A 22439-nucleotide genomic window follows, 5' to 3' on the forward strand; every position below is an offset into this window, starting at 1 on the left:
AAGAAGTCAAGCACAGAAGACCATATATTGTATGATTCCACTTATGTGAAATATCCAAAATAGGGAAATCTATAGAGATGGGAAGGAGATTAGTGGTTGCCAGAGTCCAAGGAGGAGCAGAGAAAGGGAGTGATATATAATGGTTATGGGTTTTATATAATTTATGGGTTTTATATATAATGGGTTTATGGGTTATAATGGGGTGATAATGTTTTGGAATTAGTGGTGATAACTGCACAATTATTATGAATAAAAGCCCCTGAACTGTATACTTTAAAATAATTAAAATGGTTAAAATGGTGAATTTTATGTTATGTGAATGTTACCTCAATAAAAAAAACTTAAAAAAAAAAAGACCTCACTAGTGCAGGTTCAAGGAAGGATGTGGGGAGAATTGGTGTTGGAGTCAGTGTGAATAGGCAGAACTTAGAGAAGTTAGTTGGAGGGGGTTGGAGGGTCAGAGGGCTGTCCTAAGATGGATGAAATTTTGGCCCCTTTGTGTATCAAAGGGAAAAGAAAACCTGTTGATGTAAGAGAGGGGAGGGAATTACTGGAATAATTCCTAAAACAGGGAAAAGGAGATGATTTTTTGTAGAAACAAAGAGGGGCCCAGAGAAGAGCATGGCTGGTTGACCCACAGTTACAAGAAGAAAGGTACTCAGGCAGCAGTTCAGGGAGATAGGTAGTGGGACTTGGGAGGTTTTCTGCTGTTTCCTCTCATTTTCCCGATGAAATGTGGAGCAAGAATATTAGCTGAGAAGGATGATAGGGAAGGAGTTGGAATTTGAAGGAGGAAGTAAAGAGTTTTGAATAGTTGTCTAGGAGGAAAAGGAAAGAGGAAATGGAGGAAAAGGAAAGAAGGGGAAACATGGAGGACGATGAGATGGAGTGAGTAGTCACAGACATAAAACCATTTTAATCAGCATGGTGGTGGGCTCTTCATCACTCATCTTCAGCCCCACAGATGCAGGCTGGAGTGGGTGACCGGTTCCCTGGTGGTCTCAGCCTACCAATAGCCATGTCTTGGGCTAGAAATGCCTGGGGCAGTCATCTGGGCCCACGCTGCTTGTGACGAGCCCCACACATGTTTCCTTGATCAGAGCCCGTGTTGTGGCTGACCCAGACCTTGTGGTTCTTGTTAGGATTGCAGGACACTCCTCAGCAAAAGCCATCAGGGAACTCTGAGAAAAGTTTCATTACACATAGGTTCTGGAGGATGTACAGAATGTCCAAGGGCAACACAGCAAGGTTGTGGAGAGAGACCATGGATCCAGGGGTCTGCCTTCATTGAGTTCAAGAGGTTCCTGATCTAGTTGTGTGGCTAGCAATGTGTTTATTCCAGATGGATATCTTTGAAATGGTGCCCTCAGCCATCAAAAGTTTAATATCAGGCACTCTCATCTGTTAAAAAGAAAACCACAGGCCTAAAATGGTGTCACTTGAACTAGGCTAAGTCACCAAACTGGGGCTTAATATCTAACCTAATTACAGTTTCAACTTCTTCAGAAATGTCAGTCTTAACCTGTCAATTAGGAACCTTCTGATCAGTACTAGTGAGGTATTCTATGACATGGGCCCTCTCCATCCTCCAAAGGAAGATGATGTAACCCACCTAGTAAGATCCCTTGACCTTCTCCAAGGGAACGTGACCTTGCCTGGAACAATCTTTTGTTTTCTTTTGCTAATAAGTGTCTTGCTCTACACTCCTTCCTGTAAAAACCTTCCATTTGGTATGGCTCCTCAGAGCTCCCCTCTGCTTTCTACCTGGGGTGCTGTCTGATTATTGCTTTAATTTACTGCTAATGAAACCGATTAGATCTTCGAATTCATTTGGTTGAATTCTTGTCCTTTATTTTTTATTTTTTAAATACATTATTTAAAGTCTTTTTAAGTTTATTGATTTATTTTGAGAGAGAAAGAGAATGAGATGGGGAGGGTCAGAGAGAGAGGGGGACCGAGGATCTGAAGCGGGCTCTGAACTGACCTCAGAGAGCCCGATGTGGGGCTCAAACTCACAAACCACAGGATCGTGACCTGAGCTGAAGTCAGATGCTTAACCGACTGAGCCACCCAGATGCCCTGAATTCTTGTTCTTTAACACATTATGATGTAAAAAAAGTGAATTGTCAGATACCTACAGCACCTGCAGGGTTGTACTTACCAGAGTTTTTGCCCTGAGAGTATGAGGAAGCACAGGAGTGCCAGAGGGAGTGGCTCTAACATCTGTGAGAGAGGAAAAGAGAACATGATAAAGGACGGAAGGAATTGGAAAACTGTCGGACCAGTAGCTTGTGGGACCTCGTGCTGTCAAAAAATTGTTAGAGCTGATACTAGAGGGAATGAGTGGAGAGAGGTGATGGTTGAGGAGTGGGCCCCTTGTAATTAAGATAAAGGAGATGTTACCACTTGTAATGATGGTACTCACAGGCGTGGTGGCAGAGGTCATTTTTCCTCAACCTTTCTTCATGACCAACAATACAATAAAAGCAAGAGATGAAGAGACAAGATGAAAGTAGCTATTAAAATGACAATGACTGCCAAGAGTCAAAATCCTCAAGGTGGAGGGGTGGTGCACCAGTGTCTTTAGGTGACTGCCACAAGCTGGCACAACGAGGGATGTCATCTGATGTCGGGAGACTCAAAGCTGAGGTGGTTGGGGAGATGAGAATGAGAATTGTCTGGAAGTGGCAATGGAGTAGGGAGGATACCCCGTCCACTTTCCAGCCCTGTGTTGGGCGGGGCAGTGGAGGGGAACACAGACAGCAAGCAGGGAGAGGATTTCAGGGACCGCAGTTCCAGGAGATCAGCTTCCAGTTAAAGAGGACAGCATATCAGCATATGTCATAGTTGACACAGGTACAATTATCCTTCTAATAATAGGCTCCTTGTTTCCACATTAGGCCATGTTACTTCCATGGAGACATGGGCAGTTTGGTTTGGGGGCTTGGCGGTCACCACAGAGATCCGATTAAATCCCAGAAGCACTGGCATAGTTGTATTATTCTCTCTGACTCTCTGTGTGATGGAGCTGCCTGGGGTGAGATGCTGTTACAGAGAGGAGTTGGGTGAAGAGTGCTTTCTAGAACAAATGCTAACATTTTAGGAAATGCATGAGTCTTTCCAGTGGTACCTACATCTCACTTCTTGCCTCTCTTTAAATTTAACAGATGAAATTTTACCATGTCAAGAAACACTGAATACCGAGCAGGAACTGTGCCATCTAGATTCACGTCTCTGCAATTTTGATTCTACAGATGAAGGATTGAGGTGTAAGTGTTAAATCGAGATGCCCACCATGATGGTATGTAGCCATCCATGAGACTTGGCCCACTGCTAGGAATTCAGACCACTACGAGGGATACTCACCTGCCAACCTTTGTTGACATTTATGTCCTAATTTTAGCTGGAGTGTTGTTGGAAGTCTATGGTTTATTCAAAACATGAAAGATACTAAATATGTAATTTTAAGGTGATGTTTGATAAAGTAGTTCCATTAAAGACCAGCTTTCAATTATATAGAGTGTTTCTTCTTTAAAATTTCCATGTGATTATGAATAACAAGTGATTTAAACTAATTTCATAAGGTAGGTAAGGTCAGATTATATATGTGCTATTTAAAAAGTTGTAGTAGGAGCAGTGTACAAGAAAAAATGGAAACATCTTTTCACTTTGGAATGGCAGTGGTTTCCATTTGGGAGGATGCCTATCTGGATCAAGGGAGGAACTTTTTTTTTTCAACGTTTTTTATTTATTTTGGGGACAGAGAGAGACAGAGCATGAACGGGGGAGGGGCAGAGAGAGAGGGAGACACAGAATCGGAAACAGGTTCCAGGCTCCGAGCCATCAGCCCAGAGCCTGATGTGGGGCTCGAACTCAGGGACCGCGAGATCGTGACCTGGCTGAAGTCGGACGCTTAACCGACTGCGCCACCCAGGCGCCCCGAGGAACTTTTGAAAAACACATTTGCTGGTATATTCTAAGGCTTATTGAACCAAAATTTGTAGGTATGAAATTTGTGTGTGTGTGTGTGTGTGTGTGCGTGTGCGTGTGCGTGTGCGTGTTAAGCTTTGATTATAATACATAACTATGGCTAAGCAGCTACTCTAGTACACTGTGATGGTTCACCAAGATCTTTTTTGGCTTTCTGTAGTATGTCACGTCTGTGGATTTGAATCTGACATGTGTGACTGGGCATCAGAAACATCTGCTGGGCGAATTTCCTGGATGCGCACAAAAGCAAGAGAGGTTCTTGCATTAGAATCTACACCTCAGCAGGATCAAAGTAGTGATGATGAAGGTAGGACATAAAAAATAATCTTCTGTATATATGATTTTTAGAATTTTGACTTGTGGGTAGTATGAAGATATTTCATCAGGGATCTTGATGTATATACTGAGTGTATTTTATTGAAGCTATATTTGCATAGATATTGAAAGTAAAAAAATCATATTATTGACAGTGTAAAGAAAGAATTATACTAGGTTAACTTTTAATTTTGTAAGTTTTATTATTTAATCATCAAGAGATAGTAGATATTGTGGGAAGAAAAAGGTAAAGTATTAAAACGCTTTTATAAAGCTGACTAGCTCTCCTTTTCACTAGTGTTATCAATGATTTTCTTTCTTTTCATCTAACATTAAATTTGCGGTGTCTGTTTATTTTTCTTTCCACTGCTTTTTCTCTCTTTCTTTTTTTGAGGAGGTATTGTTAGTCTTTTCTGAATTTAGTAATTTAAAATTTTGTCACAGCAGAAAGTAATAGCTATTTTTTCTACTTCCATGTTGAGTTTACTTTCTCCGTAGTTTTGCCTTTTCCAGAATGTCATATAATTGGAGTTATACAGTTGGTAGCCTTTTAAGATTCACTTCCTCCATTTAGTAATGTGCATTTAGGCTTCCTCTATGTCCTTTTCATGGCTTGTTGGCTTATTTTGTTTTAATAGTGAATTATATCCCATTGTCTGGATGTACCAGAGTTCATTCACCTCCCGAAGGACATTTTGGTTGCTTCCAAGTGTTTGGCAATTATGAGTAAAGCTGCTGTAAACATCCATGTGAAGGTTTTTGTGTCAACATAGGTTTCCAACTCGTTTGAGTAAATACTAAGGAGCATGGCTGCTGGATCGTTTAGTAAGAATATGTGTAGTTTTCTAAGAGACTCCCAAGCTGTCTTCCAAAGAGAATGTATCATTTTTCATTCCCATCAACGATGAATGAGAGATCTTGTTGCTTCACACCCTCTCCAGCATTTGGCTGATGTCAGTGTCCTGGATTCTGGCCATTCAAATAGGTGTGTAGTGATTTCTCTTTGTTTTAGTTTGCATTTCCCTGATGCCTTATGATATGGCACATCTCTGATGCTTATTTGTCATTTGTATGTCTTCTTTTGTGAGGTGTCTGTTAAGGCCTTTGGCTTTTGGTCTTTTATCTTTACCATTTTCTTTATTCACCATTGTTTCTTTTATTTCATGCCCTTGATTCCTTTCCTTCTCGAATAGGTTCACTTATTAATTATTTTTTATTCAGAAAAGAGCTGTGGTGATGGTCTTGCTAAGCATTTATAAGCTTCAAGTGTTTTTAATGGCCTCACTCCTAAATAATAATCTCTTTAGTCATACAATTTTTGAATGAAAATCTGTTCATTTTATTTCTAAGTACAGAGTGATGGTTCTTCTTTAGCTACTGATATCTACTGTAGTCATCACGAAGTCTGAGCTCATCTAATTTTTTTCCATTTTATGAAGATTTAATAAAATGTTTATCTCTACTGTCTGAAATGTCATCGTGATTAGTAAAGATGTGAATATATTTTACTTAAAATTTTCAGTGCTCAAAATGCATATATGTTATCACTTGTGGACATGGTATGTTAACTCTTTTCTGGTAAGTTTCTTTCAGTCCCTCTGTTCTTGTCCTCTTGAGTTCCTATTAAATACATGTCCTGGGGGCCTGTGTGTTAGTGGTTTTTATTTGTTGCCCTTATTCTTTGTTCTTGTTTTTGTCTCCCATTCCTGTTAGGCCTTTGTAGTTTTAAATGAGGATTTTATATGCTTCTTTTTTTGTTTCCTTCTTTAGTATCTCAATTATATTTCCATTTTTACCCTTTTTTTAGGGCTAGCTGTGAGTTTATGAAATATATTTACAACTAATCCAACTCCACTTTGAAATAACTTCATACTTCTTGGGGCACCTGGGTGGCTCAGTCGGTTAAGCGTCCAACTTCGGCTCAGGTCATGATCTCTCGGGTTGTGAGTTCAAGCCCCATGTAGGCCTTGTGCTGACAGCTCAGAGCCTGGAGCCTGTTTCAGATTCTGTGTCTCCCTCTCTCTCTGACCCTCCCCCATTCATGCTCTGTCTCTCTCTGTCTGAAAAATAAATAAACGTTTAAAAAAAGAAATAACTTCATACTTCTTCACAAAGTGCACATTGTCTTATAATCATAAAATATTCCTCATTTCTCCCTCCTGTCCCTTGTGTCATTGTTATCACTCATTTCACTTATATGCAAACTATAATCATCAAATACATTGTGGCTATGGCTATTTTGAACTGTTCTCTTTTAGATCAATTCAGACTATTAAAATTAAAAGGTTTTGCCAAAATTTGAAGGTAACTGATTTGCTTTATTTATTGCTTTCCTAGCACTGTTCCTTTCTTTATTTAGATCCGAGTTTATGACTAATCTCTTCCCTTCTCTTTGAAGAATTTCTTTTAACATTACTTATATTCAAAGCCATTGTTTCCTTGTTTATTTTCTGTATAGGTGTGATCTGTCCATTGATCTAAGTGGGGTATTTAAGTCCCCTACTATTATTGTATTATTATCAATTAGTTCCTTTATGTTTGGTATTAATTGTTTTATATAGGTGGGTGCTATCATGTTCGAGGCATAAATACTTAAATTGTTTTGTCTTGTTGTATTGTCTCATTTATTATAATTTAGTACATTTCTTCATTTCTTGTTACAGTTTTTGCTTTAAAGTCTATTTTCTCTAATTTAAATATTGCTGCTCTACCTTTTTTCTGATTTCCATTTGTGTGATAAATTTTTCTCCATCCCCTCACTTTCTTTTTTTTTTTTTAAATTTTTTTTTTCAACGTTTATTTATTTTTGGGACAGAGAGAGACAGAGCATGAACGGGGGAGGGGCAGAGAGAGAGGGAGACACAGAATCGGAAACAGGCTCCAGGGTCCGAGCCATCAGCCCAGAGCCTGACGCGGGGCTCGAACTCACGGACCGCGAGATGGTGACCTGGCTGAAGTTGGACGCTTAACCGACTGCGCCACCCAGGCGCCCCATCCCCTCACTTTCAATCCGCAGGTGTCTTTAGGTCTAAAATGAGTCTCTTGTAGGTAGCATATAGATGGGTTTTGTTTTTTTATCATCCTGATGCCCTATGTCTTTTTATTGGAGCACTTAGCCCATTTACATTCAAAGTGATTCTTGATAGATATGTATTTATTGCCATTTTATTACTTGTTTTGTCATTGTTTCTGGAGATTCTCTCTGATCCTTTCTTGTCTTTGTCACTCTTAGTCTCTGCTTTGTACTCAAAGAGTCTTCTTTAATATTTCTTGCAGGGCAGGTGTAGTGGTCATGAACTCCTTTAGTGTTTGTTGGTCTGGGAAGCTCTTTATCTCTCCTCCTCTTGAATGATAGCCTTCCTGGATAGAGTATTCTTGGCTGCAGCTTTTTCCCCATCAGCACTTTGTATATATCATGCCCTTCTGGCTTTCCAAGTTTTCTGTTGAGAAATCTCCAGCTAGCCTTAAAGGTCTTCTCTTGTAAGCAAAGGACTTCTTTTCTCTTGCCGCTTTCAAGGTTTTTCCTTTGTTGCTATATTTTGCAAATCTAATTATATGTCTTGGTGTTGGCCTGCTTTTGTTGATTGTAACGGGAGTGCTCTGTGCCTCCTGGATCTGGATGTCTGTTTCCATTTCCAGATTAGGGAAATTTTCTGCTATTATTTCTTGAAATATATTTTCTGCCCCTTTTCTCTCTCCTCTTCTAGGACTCCTATATATGAAAGTTATTATGTTTGATGGGATCACTGAATTCCCTAAATCTATTCTCATGTTGCATAATTTTTCTCTCTCTGTTGTTCAGCTCCATTGTTCTCCCTTGTTTTGTCTTCTAGGTCACTAATTCATTCCTCTGCTTCTTCCTGCCTGCTGTTTAATGCATCAAGACTGTTTCCAATCTCATTTATTGTGCCCTTTGTCTCTGATTAATTCTTTCTTAACTTTTATCTCTGTGGTAAGGGTTTCCCTGATGTCTTCTATTTTTTCCCAAGCCCAGTGGGTATCTTTACAATTGCTGCTTTAAATGTTCCATCAGAAATGTTACTCATATGTGTTCCTGAGATCTCTTGTGTGGCCTTAGCTTGTTCTTTCATTTGGGATCAATCCCTCTGTCTTTGTGTTTTGTCTGAATCTCTGCCTTCTTCTCCGTGTTAGAAAAGCCGATTATGTCTTCTGCTCCTGATGATAATGGCTATATGGAGAAGAGGTCATGCAGTGTCCAGGGATGGTGCTTTAGTGTGTGTCTCTGGTATGTGCTGGATGAACTCTGCTGTTGTGTTTTGGCTGCTCTGTCCTTCAGGTCAGTCATCTGCAGAGGCTCTTCTCACCTGCTGCGTGTGGGCAGTGTTGGGTGTCTGGCCTGAATGTGGTGAATTTAAACTATGTGTGCTCTCGTCTGCTTGTGAAATGAAACCTGACGCCACTTCCACCAGAATTGAAGCCCCGCAGAACTCCATGGTCGGGAGATGTGGTGTGGGTAGGGGTTTGTGCTGGTCTTCTGGGGGCGGGGATGCCATGCTGGGACCAAGACAAGCTTCACTGAGAAGGGCACTCTGCCAAAGCCCAGGGGGCTGGGGCTCAGTGTAAGCTGGTTAGGTACCCAGTGTTGGAGCTGCACTGCTTCCTGCAGGTGGCTCTGTGTTTATGTTGAGGGCAGGGGAGGAAATGGTGCTGTGCAGCTCCTTTGTCTTCACAGAGGGATCTCTGTGAACACTGCCTCCCAGGGACGTACTCTGAAAAGAACGAATAATCTCCTCCCTGTGTTCCCCAGGTGTTTTTGGTGCTGTCTGCCCTCAGGTTGTTTGCCTGCCTTCTCTCCAGGAGCAGTGCAGTGCCCTCTGGACTCTATCCCAGCTAAGCTCACTGACCTTTAAAACCCCAGGCTTTAAGCCCTCCTGGTTGCAAGAACTCACAGAATTCAGCTCCTTTTCTTTTCCAGGCAATGATTCTTTGCAACTTTCTTCTCATGCATTCCCCTGGCACTCCTCTCTTGCTTGCCCTTCTCTGTGACCTTCCCCTCTGCAGCACCTGTGGTCTCTTTCTCCCCTAAACTATGTCTCTGCACTTTCTACTTTATTCTACGTGGTCTCATCTCTCCCTTTAGCTGTGGAGTGTGTTCTGCCAGTCTTCGCCTCAATTTCTGGGCTGTTTAAGATGATTTGATAGTTACCTAGTTGTGTTCATGGGATAAGATGAGTCTAGGGTTCTCCTAGTCTGCTGCCAACCTCCTCTCATAACATTACTTACAAAGCAGGTCTATTGGCTACAAACTCTCTCAATTTTCATTTGTCTGAGGAAGTTTTTATTTCTCCTTCATTTTTTGAAGAACAGTTTTGCTGGATGCAGAATTCCAGATTGGGTTTTTTTTTTCTTTTCTTCTTCTTCTTTTTTTTTAATGTTAGTTTTGAGAGGCAGAGACAGAGCATGAACACAGGTGGGTCAGAGAGAGTGGGAGACACAGAATCCAAAGCAGGTTTCAGGCTCTGAGCAATCAGCACAGAGTCCACTGTGGGGCTCCAATTCACCAACCACAAGATCATGAACTGAAGTTGGACACTTATCAGACTGAGCCACCCAGGTACCCCTCCTTTTTTTTGTTGGTTTTTTGTTGTTGTTGTTTTTTTTTAAGGTTTCTTCTTTGTTTTCGATCCTTTGCAGTTTGAATATGACATGCTTACATGTAGGGCTTTGGGTATTTATCTTGCTTTGTATTTTCTGAGCTTCCTGGAACTGTGGTTAAAATCTGATATTAATTTTGGGAAAATTGTCAGTCGATATTGCTTCAGATACTGCTCTTGTTCTTTTTTGTCTTTCTCATTCTTGTATTCCCATTATGCTATGTCACTTTTGTAGTCATTCCCCAGTCCTTGAATATTCTATTCCTTTTTTTCCACTTAAAAAATATATTGGCTTTTTAGTTTTAGAAGTTTCTGTTGACATATTTTCAGCTGTACCAGTCTACTTAGTCTCCCCATTAAAGACAATCTTCATTCCTGTTGGAGTGGTTTTTGTTTTTTGTTTTGATTTTTTGTCTCTAGCATTTAAAATTTTTTTCTTAGAATTTCCAGCTCTTTGACTACGTTTGTCAGTCTTTTTATTTTTCATATTTTCTACTTTTTTTCATTAGAGCTCTTAACTTATTAATTATAGTTATTTTAAAGTCCCAGTCTGACAATTCCATATCTGGGTCTGGTTCTGATACTTGCTCTTTCTCTTCAAACTATGGCTTTTTTTCTTTTTGCCTTTCAGTATGCTTTGTAATGTTTTGCTGAAAGCCAGACGTGATGTACTACGTAAAAGTAATTAAGATCAATAGGTATTTAGCATGAATGACCTTTTATGTTTATGCAACTAGAGATTAGACTCTTTACTCTTTGCTGCAGCTGTAAATGCCTGAGGCTAAAAATTCACCTGGTATTCTTGATTTTATCTTACTTGTTGTTTTTGGGTTTCCCTAGACACATATTCTTAAATGACATCTGAGACCTACAGTTCTTTGAATAGTATTCCCTTACAGGGAGATCCCCTTTTATATGGTAATAAATTGTGAGGTGGAGGAAAAATATTCTTCACTCTTTTAGTGAAATTGTTCCTCTGTTACAAGATCTTCAAAAATGCTTCCTTCCCCAGCCTTAGATGAGACAGGAAAGCTAGACAGGGTTGGATCTGGGTATTTTCCTCCTCTCCTGTGGAAGGCTAGAGCCTGCTGGAGTTGGTATCTCTCTTCTCCTAGGTCAGTTAGGCTCTAGTCAAACTCCAGTTAGTAACATGGTGGTAAAATAGTTACTTTTGAGTACAAACCTTGCTATTAATACCTGAATAATCCAGGTGTATTCTTAGGTGTATTTCCTTAAGACCAACCTTAGTAACAATATTAGTTTAAGGTTTTGTACTTCGTGATAACTTTGCATATCCTGTCACTTAGTTGTAGCCCAAGGTAGTGAATGTTGGTGTATTTTCCACCTCAGATTAAGAGCAGAATTCCCCAACTCTAGTCTTCAACTTCATTGAGAGAATTTGACTGTTATTCCAGCTTTTTTGGTAATATTGAAATTAGTCAAAATCTAAGCTGCCAGAGCCTGAGTCTGGTCTCAGAGTTCAAGAGTTCTGTGGTTTCAACCCTACTCACCATACTTGTTCTTTCCTTATCTTTTTAGATATTTTTTTTGCAATGGATCTGTCTCAACTTTTATAAAAATGTGTTTTTTATCTTATTTATCATTTCTTTGTTTAAATATCAGAGGCAAAGTATTAACTTGCTATGGTATTTTGCTTAAATTCTTACATTTTAAATAAATAAGAGTTTTGCTTAAATTCATAGTTTTTAGAAATTGTAGGAATATTTGCTAACTTGCAGAAATAAAGAATTAAAAGGCTTCATTAATTAAAGGTGAAGTTGTAAAATCATAGAAGTAACTTCACCTTGTCTATATTATTGTATTTAAGAACAGTGTAAATTGGTTGTAAGTATCAGATGTGTTAAAATTGATTGACAATATTTTCACATACTATGAAATTCATAGGTGCAGATTAATAGGGCTGTAGATATCTGATACTTTCATGTGGTTTGGTAAGAAAGAGGGCAGTTCAAATTAAAGTCCCTTGAAAATATTAAGGTTTTTCTAAACCTAAAAAGTAAAAGAGAAATAAAAGAGGAAAGAATTCTGGGAAGAAAGGTGTGGACTTCTTGGTTAAAGAAAGGTTGAATTGTGACATTTTAAAGAAAATGATAATGATTTGTAGCATAGAGATTTTTATATCAGCAGATTTATTTTTATAAGAGCAATGAATTGAAATTTCCTAATTTCAGGAATTAGGAGCCAATTTCAATGCATTTGAAAATACATATGGAAATGAAAACCTATAATTTGTAATTGATGTAATCATTTACGACAGCATATCCTTTTAAATACAATCTTTGTCTTTCAGGCCTGATTTTGGAATATAATAATTTTGTCCAAACAGAAAGCAGCTGATTTTTCTAAATTGCTTCATTTCCCTTTATTTTTCAGGTTACTGTATGTGGCTAGGAGCTAAGGATGCTTCTAGTCTTAACCATTTAGACAGCAAGGCTTATTTAAATAGCTCTGTGTGTCACTGCCGGGGCAAGAGATGCCATCTTCAATTCTATTACTCTATGGAAAGCAGTGTTCTGAGAGTAGGACTATATAGTAATAAGGTGAGAAGAAACTTGCATTTATTTCAGGTTCATTGAATAAGTGAAATTTCTCTTTTGGCAATTTGTGTTTCTATTTCTCAGTTGTGCGTAGGCTTTAGATAGTCTTTAACTTGACTTTATTTAGTATAGCTTTGAAAAGAAATGTTAAGAACTAGCTTAAGAGATACTGTCATGTAGACAATTTCGTGTGATGATTTGCACCATATTATTTTACAGAATTGTTAAAATTCATGGAGCTATATTAAAGAAATAATAGATCTAATGAAAATGAGATTTTTGAGATTCTGTTATGTTGGCTCTGTGTTGACATTCTGATGGGATCTGTTTTGGATTTTAGATCCACATATCTAGAGCTATAATTACGATGGAAACAAATTACTTGTTATGGTACCAGTAGATACAGTTTTTAGAGACTGGTAATTACTGATTAAATATAAACAAATGAGTCAATGGAATGGGCAAAGAAAGGCTCACTGGGTAGAGTGAAAGTTGCAGTGGTAATATTAGCAAATAGGACAAATTCAGGCCTTTTTTCTAAACCTAACTTGAAATGAAAACAATCCCCCACCAGTGGGAAAATATCTGAGATGCTTTCAGAATTTCTATTGTGAAGAAGAATTTATTTATTGATAGAAGTAAAAAAAAAATCACAGGGGTAAATAGTGGTCATTCTAGCAATGGGAAACATTTGAAAATAATTGCAGGAATTCTTACATAGGAAAAAGACAGTAGAAGCATCCAAGTCAAATTCTTTTGGCTTGAGGTGCTTTGAATAAATCTAGTTGTAACTTCCTCCTGACATCAGCCAAATGCATTTTCCAAGAAAAGTTTATTAATTTAGCATTTGTTCTTATCAAGTATCACTAACCATCTGTCAATAGCATTTTTTTGGTTCTATTTTCTTCTGAATTCTGAAGTGCCATCGTAATTAATCCTCGGGTATTGCCTATTACCTATTACTAAGAGATCTGAAAATTCCAGAGAAATTCTCTTTTTTTACCCTAGTTCTATCACAACACCTCTTTCTTTTTCTTTTGTGTCATTTTCTTCTTATCCAGTCTTTTTTCTTTGACCTCTTCTTTTCCAGAACATTCACAGAGTTCTAAAGCATAAAATTGGATAAGTGAATTGGAAGTGGAAATTGGAAGAATAAAATAATTTCTTCCAACTAAATAAGTCAGCTTTTATTTTATTCTCTCCTCAATCTCAGACTCAGAAATTTGTTAAGAAATTATAATATCTATATATTATATATATAAGTTATGAATCATTGAAAGTGAACAATATCAGTGTTCTGGTGACTTTGGGACTGTACAAGAAAAGATTATAAACAAATTGACTTCAGATACACCATATAATAAGAATAGGAATCAAAACTCCATCTCCCACATTATAAGAAAAGAAGTTAATCATGGAGAACTGATCTAATGTATTAATCAGAACCAGTTGGGTATAAATCTTTGAGTACTGAGTGATGTTTGGTTCATTAGTTTACCTAGTATTCTGCAAGGCAAGATCCTATCTTTTCTCACACTCTATTTGCTCTGCTCTGTATACATAACATATAACATATTGGTCACCAATGAAAAATCTGTATCAAAATACATTTAAATTACATGTTGATGATTTATCACAAACTTAAAAAGGACTCCATTCCTATAATTAAAAAAAAATAGCTCTTGATGAAAATGATCATTTATATCTTCCATGAATAGAATAAAGAAAACAACCCTTAGGATATATGCAGGTAACTCAAGAAATATCTAGTAAAATGCTGAAGGTGGTTTTCTTTATTTTCAGAGGACATTAGAATTTGAGAAGTAGAAAATACAGGGAAGTTGTTAAATAAAAAGTTGACTCTTTTTAGGGTCAGCTTACGTGTGTAGCAGTTCTAATTTCTACCATATAAAGATCCTTGAGATTAGGTCTTTATCATCTATAAAGTAATAGTCATAGTAACAGCCTGTATTTTATTCTGAAGAGAGTTTCCATTACCAATGAGCCAGCCTGTGGTACGTTGTACATATTCTGATTAACATTAAAAACAACTGGTTATTCATTATGATTATAGCTAACAATATGGTTTTGTATATTTGAAATTTGCTAAGAGTATGGATCTTAAAAGTCAGCACAAGAAAAAAAAATTGTAACTTCATGATGTTTTGGAGGTTCACTAAATTTATGGTGGTAATGATTTCACAACAATCATTATATTGTACACCTTAAACATATGCATTGCTATTTGTCAGTTATAACAATAAAACTGGGAAAAAATGAAAAAAATTTAAACTGGTAAACAAACAAACAAACAAACAAACAAAAAACCTTCCAAATGTCAAATGGGAAGAACACATAGCTGGGGCAGGCAGGGACGAAAATGCCTTAGAAAGTAGTTTAAAAAGAACAAAAACAACAACCTTGAGTTTGGTACCTTTGATTTCTTCACTGGAAGAGGAAAGGAGAAGCTGAGGTCTCCAGGAGATATAGTCATTTTTTCCTTGAAAGGTAAAATGGCATTATTGATCCTGGTCTGGGAGAGTAAGGACATTTTCAGAATTTGTATTTATTGATTGATTGAATGATTTTAAGATAACGGAACATTAGAACTTCACTTGAACGTTTTTCTGAGCCGAGGGTTTCTTTTTTCATTGGCACCTGTTGAAAGTAACTACATAAGAGTCTGAGATTGAGGAGAGAATAAAATAAAAGCTGACTTATTTAGTTGGAAGAAATTATTTTTCTTTTTCATTACTTGTGCTGTCAGACAGGAAAATGTGTAGAAAACTCTGTATTTCATACACAACATACTTTTAACTTATTGTACAAAAAGCCATTTAAGTTTAGGAAGAATGCTGTGCACTTCAAAAAACTGTAAACACATTCTTCTTCAGGTAGAATAGAGGGGAATTAATTTGTCATTGGAAAAAAAGCAGGATTGCTCTAAGTTATCTTCATAAATGAAAGTGAAGGGACGTGCTGAATGCAACTTGCCAAGCAGTGTCACTAAAAGCGTCTGTGGAGGACGTTAAGTGTCTTGATGCTAGATGACTGAGGTTGTGTAGGAAATTATTGAAAGAAAAATTAGTTGTGTGTCCCAACTTTGGGTCGCTCTGGTTCATCCTGAAGTGACCTGGAGGCTGTCAGCTGAAAATACGTCTGCCGTGGATGTTTCACTGTCTAGTGGAAGTCTTAATAGTTGATATGAATAAGTAATAAAATGAAGTACTTTTTTAATGGGTTTAGACTATCTTCTGAAATATTCAAGACTTGGAAATTGGAGTAGACATCAGAGGGTAAAGGACTGAGTTGAAAATAGATTCGTTTTTAGAAAGTGTTGGCTATGAATGAAATAAGTGAGGCTGAGGGGAGATAAATGCTTACAAGAGTCTGAAAAAGTGTAAGTGTCATGTGAAATTTGAATTACAACGAGATGTTATCTTCTGGTGCTGTTTTCTATCTCACAGTGTTAGGAGGGCACAGGCAGTCGCAGAGCTCAACCTGAGACATATTTATACCACTCTGCATATTCACTCTATTGAAATTTGAAATAATCAATGCATCTTATGGGTAAACATTATGAACAATCTGGTCTATCTTTAGCAGGGAAGTGTCAAATTAACTTGCATGTTGGACAGAATCTAAAGAAATACGTTATTTTAGAGTGTAACAGCATGGTCACAAGTCATAAGGCACAATAACAGAGGCCACATTTTGGAGTGCATTATAGACTTTTACCTCATAGTGTATAGGAGCATAATTTTGCATGTACTTTGTAACCTGGAAGATGATCAGTTTACCAATGCATGACAGAGCATTGTGCTCTAGAAGGCACAAAAAGGTCTTTGAAAGAACAAGAGAGTCGAATGGAAATATAATCTCCAGACAATAACTGTATTGTTTGGAACTTGGAATGAATTCTCCCATAGAAAAAATATGTTGAGATTGTGCATAAGAATATATCTGATAACATCGTGGTTTTTTATGTTTGTTTATTTATTTATTTATTTATTTATTTATTTATTTATTTTTGAGAGAGAGAGAGAGAGAGAGAGAGAGAGAGAAAGAGAGAGAGAGAGAGAGACAGGTGTGAGTGACATGTATCCACTGTATGTTATCATCCAGAGTATTTTCACTGCCTTAAAAATCCTCTGGGCTCTGCCTTTTCATCCTCCCCTGCCTCCATTTTATTGTTCCTTTAAAAAATGTTAAACACCTTTTTACCAGTACTTTAGGCTTCCTAGTATTTTCATATCAACTGAAATGTAATTGAGAGAGCACATGCATGAATATGAGAGTAGAATTTGGGGAATTAGTAATGTCATTTTCTTTGAATCAAAGGAAGAAGAAATATTTTGGACATACAGCGCATCAACTGACAGAAAATGGGTGAAAGCAGAGGTCTTAATTCCAGAAGGACTGAAGACATTTAAGGTACAAAATGGAAAAGCAAGTACTTTTTTATATCGTAAGTTTAATTTGTAGTTTTGCAGCAGTGAATTTTGTCATCCATTTCTAAGTTTAAATTAGCATTGAAATTAATGATATAGATTTCTATATTTGGGGAGAGCCATAGCCTGCTTCTTTTCATTGTACTTAGCCCTTCTCAGGCCACATTTCCTCTGAGTAGAAGAACCAGAGTGTGACTCCTCATGTTTAAAGCATCCTCATTTCACACGGGCTCCCTCCCTAGCACCCCCCACCTCCAACACCATGCACTGGAAACAAGGAAGCAAACTGCATTACGAAGCAGAGAAATAATAAATGGGTATTGAAAATCAGTGAAGACTATGCCAATGTTTTGAATGCAGTAATTCACATCTTTATGAAACATGGATAACTCTACCTTTGCAAAGATATGTCTGCAATGTGCATGTGCTCAGTGGGAATACTATCTCTTAAGCACATTAACTCAAGATTCCGTGTTGTATATAGAGTTGAGATTGTGCAGAAAAGCATATCTGATATTTTTTTAACTTTCATATTAAATATTTACCTGTCATTTCCTTCTTTTCTAATATAGCAATATTGTAAAATGTAGTCATGTCAGTAGGATCAACATTTAAATAGCTGGTATTATTAATTGCCATTCATAATTTTGTTTTTGAAGTGCATTATTTTATTTAAGATTCCTTTCCTATTGTATATAGAGTGTATAAATATTTTTTTGCTGGGCTGTGAGTATAAAATAATAAGACTGATTGTACATGTGGCTCATGAAACCCATTTCATTCCTTTATGATAATACCACATATGTACATCTTTCTAGGTTTGAAAGGGAGAACCCGAATGAAACTGAAGTATAACCATGCAGATTTTTAGAATCCCATTTACTGCTCAGATTGGAATTTCTGAACCATAGCATTTTTGTATTAATCACAGCAAAGTTGAGGTTTATATCATAGCCTATTGCAATAACATTTGGCACTATTTTAATTTTCTAAGCGATATTTATCTTTATAACTTCTGAAAGAGGTACTAAATGATTAGAGTTTCATTCTTTTTACATAAACTGAATATTAAAGTTTGTTTTGTTATTTAACTCAGAGATAAAACAAAATATAAAGGGAGTAATTTGGGAGCTATTCTAGATTTCCAAGTGCATATTAAATGTAATTAACTTTTCAATAATAGCACCCTTTTGAGATCTAAGTTTAAACTCATCAATTTTGAAACCCAAACTGATATCATTTGTGCACATCTGATCTCTTGCTGCTATAAAAATATACAACTGTAGATCCAATAATTTATATATATTTATACTATATATATATAGTATATTCATATGTAGAATGGTATACAGCAGCATACAAAGTTTTTCTATTATTAGATATGATTTAAGTTTAATATTATTTTCTAGACTAAATTGTTAGATATATTTACAAACTGAAACTTGATCATAAGTAATTCTTTTGTTTAAGTTTTTTTTTATTTTTGAGAGAGAGAGAAAGAGGACAGAGTGTGAGTGGGGGAGGTGAAAGAGAGAGGGATACACAGAATCTGAAGCAAGCTCCAGGCTCTGAGCTGTCAGCACTAACTCATGAATGGTGAGATCATTACCTGAGCCGAAGTTGGACACTCAATCAACTGAGCCACCCAGGTGCCCCCTTAAGTAATTCTGAACAAATATATGTATATACATATATATATGTATCTGTATACATATTCATATTTTTGCATATATATGTGTATATACATGTATATATATGTATACATACATATATGTATATACATACATACATATGTATATATATACACATATACATACATATGTATGTATATGTATACATATTCATATTTTTGCAAAGGAGAAAATATATTCAGAGACTTTAAGCTGGAAGAAAGTCAAAGGAATTAGTCTTTATTTCTAGTATCTTACACATTAACAACATCTTGTTCATTGCTGTTCAATAGTATTTTCTGTCATAAGGGGAGATTTAAGTATCTGTGCTCTCCAATATGGTAGCCAATAGCTACCATATATGTGGTATGATACTACATGTGGCTACTGAACACTTACAATGTGGCTAGTGTGGCTGAGGAATGGAATTTTAATTTTATTTTCATTAACTTAATTTGAAATAGCCCTTTCTAGCTTGTGGCTACCATATTGGATGGCAGAGAAATAGTTATTTAATAGCGTCAGGTATTCATACCTCTTGTCCACTCTGGTGGACAGCTAGCCATTGCTCTTGATAGAAGCTCAAGGATAATACTTTGATATTATCTTACATTGGACTGGCAAGTATGGTCATTGCACTTGCTAATACCGTATACTTTCAAAAAACCTTGCAATTCAGCTGGAGACAATGAGACTTCCTTTAATTAGCATTTGTTTGATTATTAGAGAAATTCTTCTCTGAAAATAGATTTTTATATTTATTATTTTAAATATTCTATTCTTCTGTGTGTCCCCTTACTATTTGCCTAACATTTCCCTTCTTGCATTCCAATGCTGATATCAGTAGTTTAAAAACCAGATGCGGTTATAGCTTTTGGTCTCTAAGTAGTGATCATACTTATTCTTTTCCCTGAATATTAAAGAAAGAGAGCAGTGAAGATGATGCTCAAGTAACAAGTTTGCAGTCAGGGACATTGCCAAGGGTGAAGTGGCATGTAGTATTTCTTTTGCTCATGGGTGGGTTCTCAGAGGTGTCAGTGGATCTGCTATGCCCATAGTCTTTGTCCTGGTCCCTTGGGAGGCATATATTATGGACTGCTGACCTTTCTTAAATGTAGGGCTTTTTTCATTCAGACCAATTACACATGTGGGTCAGGCTTCTCAAGTAGGAATTTTATTGGTTGTGTTTGCTTCTCTTTCAACAGGTGTTTTTCTCAGTAACTATTAAATGTCTATTATTCTTTTTTGGAGAGTTATTTTTTTAAATTATTTTTTTACATTTACATTTATTTATTTTTGATAGAGAGAGACAGAGCATAAGTGGGGGAGGGGCCGAGAGAGGGGGAGACACAGAATGTGAAGCAGGCTCCAGGCTCTGAGCTGTCAGCACAGAGCCCGAGGCGGGCTTGAACTCACAAACCGCGAGATCATGACCTGAGCCGAAGTCGGACACTTAACTGACTGAGCCACCCAGGTGCCCCTGGAGGGTTCTTTTAAAGGAGATTATCAACTCATAAATTGTTCATGTTTTTCCTTTTGAAGATTATCTTTCAAGGGACTATTCTGAGCCAGAAAGGTTTTATTGGGCTGGATCAGCTCTGGGTCTATGCCTGTGCACGTGCTCCATCCAGAAAGCTTTGCTCTACAGAGGAATTCACTTGTGCTAGTGGCCAGTGCATCACCCAGGAATTGGTCTGTGACTCTCAGCCAGACTGTTCTGATGACAGTGATGAAGACCCGGCAACTTGCTGTAAGTGAGTTAATGATTTACTTCTTCACATGCTCACATTCACGACTGTGGTTGGATTTAAAAGTCTTTGCACCGAGTGAGGTAAAGTTAACATGTATGAAATACGATGAATGTTTATTCTCACTCTGAAGCTATTAGCACTATTCTTTGTGGGGGTCTCTAAGCTAATTTAAGGCTTTGGTACTTTTTGTTAATACTGAAAACTTTGTTGAACAAGTGAGTAATTGTATTATGGTATGTGTGCGTTTTAAAGAGGAAAATGGGTGGGAAGGGCAACCCCTTTATACTTTTCCCTTTGGAGACATATATTATGGATTGCTGACCTTTATTAAGTGTAGGGCATTTTGCATTCTGACCAATTAGACAGAAAGCTGTGGGGACGGTTTCAAGAAGAGGGCTGCCATTGCCTTCTAGGCAGCCATGATGCCTGTAGAAATGTCAGCCGTGGTTGGTATTCATGACTGGGCAAAATTTAGGTCCAGCACCTCCCTTTTAGGATTTTTATGGAGAGGCTTTGATAGGAGTGATGACAAGAAGTCCCATTATTATTCAAGTCTAGTTGTATTTGAAAGGAAATACAATTTAATTTAAAACCCAAATGATGGTTCCCATATGAGGTAACTTAGCAACTAAGATACTTGCGTCTCTTTGGAAACAATGAATTCTAATTAAATGAATCCAAATCCCGTATCACAAACAAGTGGGTTTTCTTAATTATTAAAAATTTGCCATTTGTTTTGCTGCAGTTTTAGCGATGTATTTTGTTGAAAGAAATATTACAACGTGTCACTTTTTAAATGAAAAGTTCTTTGTACAAAATGCTTCTGTTGATCAGTAGGGATTTTATTAAGAGCAACGGAACAGGATGCAGGAAAGAGGAGATGGGAAAGCGAGGGAGAAATCCTCTGCCTGTTTTTATTTTTATTTTTTTTTAATTTTTTGTTTTTAACGTTTATTTATTTTTGAGACAGAGCATGAACAGGGGAGGGGCAGAGAGAGAGGGAGACGCAGAATCTGAAACGGGCTCCAGGCTCTGAGCTGTCAGCACAGAGCCCGACACGGGGCTCGAACTCATGGATCGTGAGATCATGACCTGAGCCGAAGTCGACGTTTAACTGACTGAGCCACCAGGCGCCCCCCCCCCCCCCGGCCTGTTTTTAAACAGCAATTCCATTAATGCCTCAGACACTTGGTTTTAATACTAGATTAAAAAAAAAATCTACTTACCAGTATAATCTTGGTGGAATTTTTGGGTACAGTCTTTTTTCACTCAAAAAATATGTGAGGACAATTCATTTTCTCTAATGTGTCAGTTTCTTTTCTTTTTAAAAAAATGTATTGAGCTTATTTATTTAGAGAGAGAGAGAGAGACAGAGAGCACGCACGTGCGTGCACACAGTGGGGGATGGGCAGAGAGAAGGAGAAGCAGAATTCCAAGTAGGCTCCACACCATCAGCACAGAGCCTGATGCAGGTGTTGAGAACTCACTGTGAGATCATGACCTGAGCCGAGATCAAGAGTAGGTTGCTTAACTGACTGCGCCACCCAGGCACCCCTGTCAATGTCTTTTCTGTGCCTTAAAATTTCTTACAAACAATTTGGGTCATTTCTTTTGGAGAAATTCACCTTACTAATAGTTTGCACTATTCTTGGGTTCATTGGCTGAAAGTAAATATATTTCTTCTCTTTTCAATTGCACATATCACATATCGACACTTAGCTTTTTTCCTCCCTTTTCCCCCCTCCAGTGAAGGGTTTTTTATGTTCTCCTTGTAATTGTTTCTTTTTTTGTAAATCAAATTCCACCCGGAGTATCAGTAGATATTTTAGCATTTGATTTTGAACATATTTCCCCATTTCTCTTTTTTTCTTGTAGTTTCATTGGTTACATAGTTGGGATTTTTCCAGGGGAGTATATCTTGATACCATTCTGCTATTTCCTTTGAGCGAAGGGACAGATGTCTGTGCTTTTCAACAAATAGTGTTATTTCCTAGTGTGTTAAATTTTCCAAATTATGTCATTTCATTTGAACAAAGAAAACCTGACATGTTTGCTTGATTGAGACCAACTTCATATAGAGGGTGTGACA

The 22439-nt window shown here is 37.3% G+C and overlaps 1 protein-coding gene across 1 annotated transcript in view; it reads left to right on the top strand.

Moving 5' to 3' along the window:
- MALRD1 (MAM and LDL receptor class A domain containing 1) overlaps window positions 1–22439 on the top strand; it is a 792972-nt gene that overhangs the window by 77394 nt on the left and 693139 nt on the right. The window contains exons 6-10 of the mRNA XM_043564232.1: window positions 3168–3269; window positions 4151–4297; window positions 12315–12481; window positions 16820–16912; window positions 20142–20349. Of these exons, the coding sequence (XP_043420167.1) occupies window positions 3168–3269; window positions 4151–4297; window positions 12315–12481; window positions 16820–16912; window positions 20142–20349 (717 nt within the window). The remainder of the gene's footprint in view (window positions 1–3167; window positions 3270–4150; window positions 4298–12314; window positions 12482–16819; window positions 16913–20141; window positions 20350–22439) is intronic.

Source organism: Prionailurus bengalensis, chromosome B4 (assembly GCF_016509475.1).
Source record: "Prionailurus bengalensis isolate Pbe53 chromosome B4, Fcat_Pben_1.1_paternal_pri, whole genome shotgun sequence".
In the NCBI taxonomy this organism is placed as follows: Eukaryota; Metazoa; Chordata; class Mammalia; order Carnivora; family Felidae; genus Prionailurus; species Prionailurus bengalensis.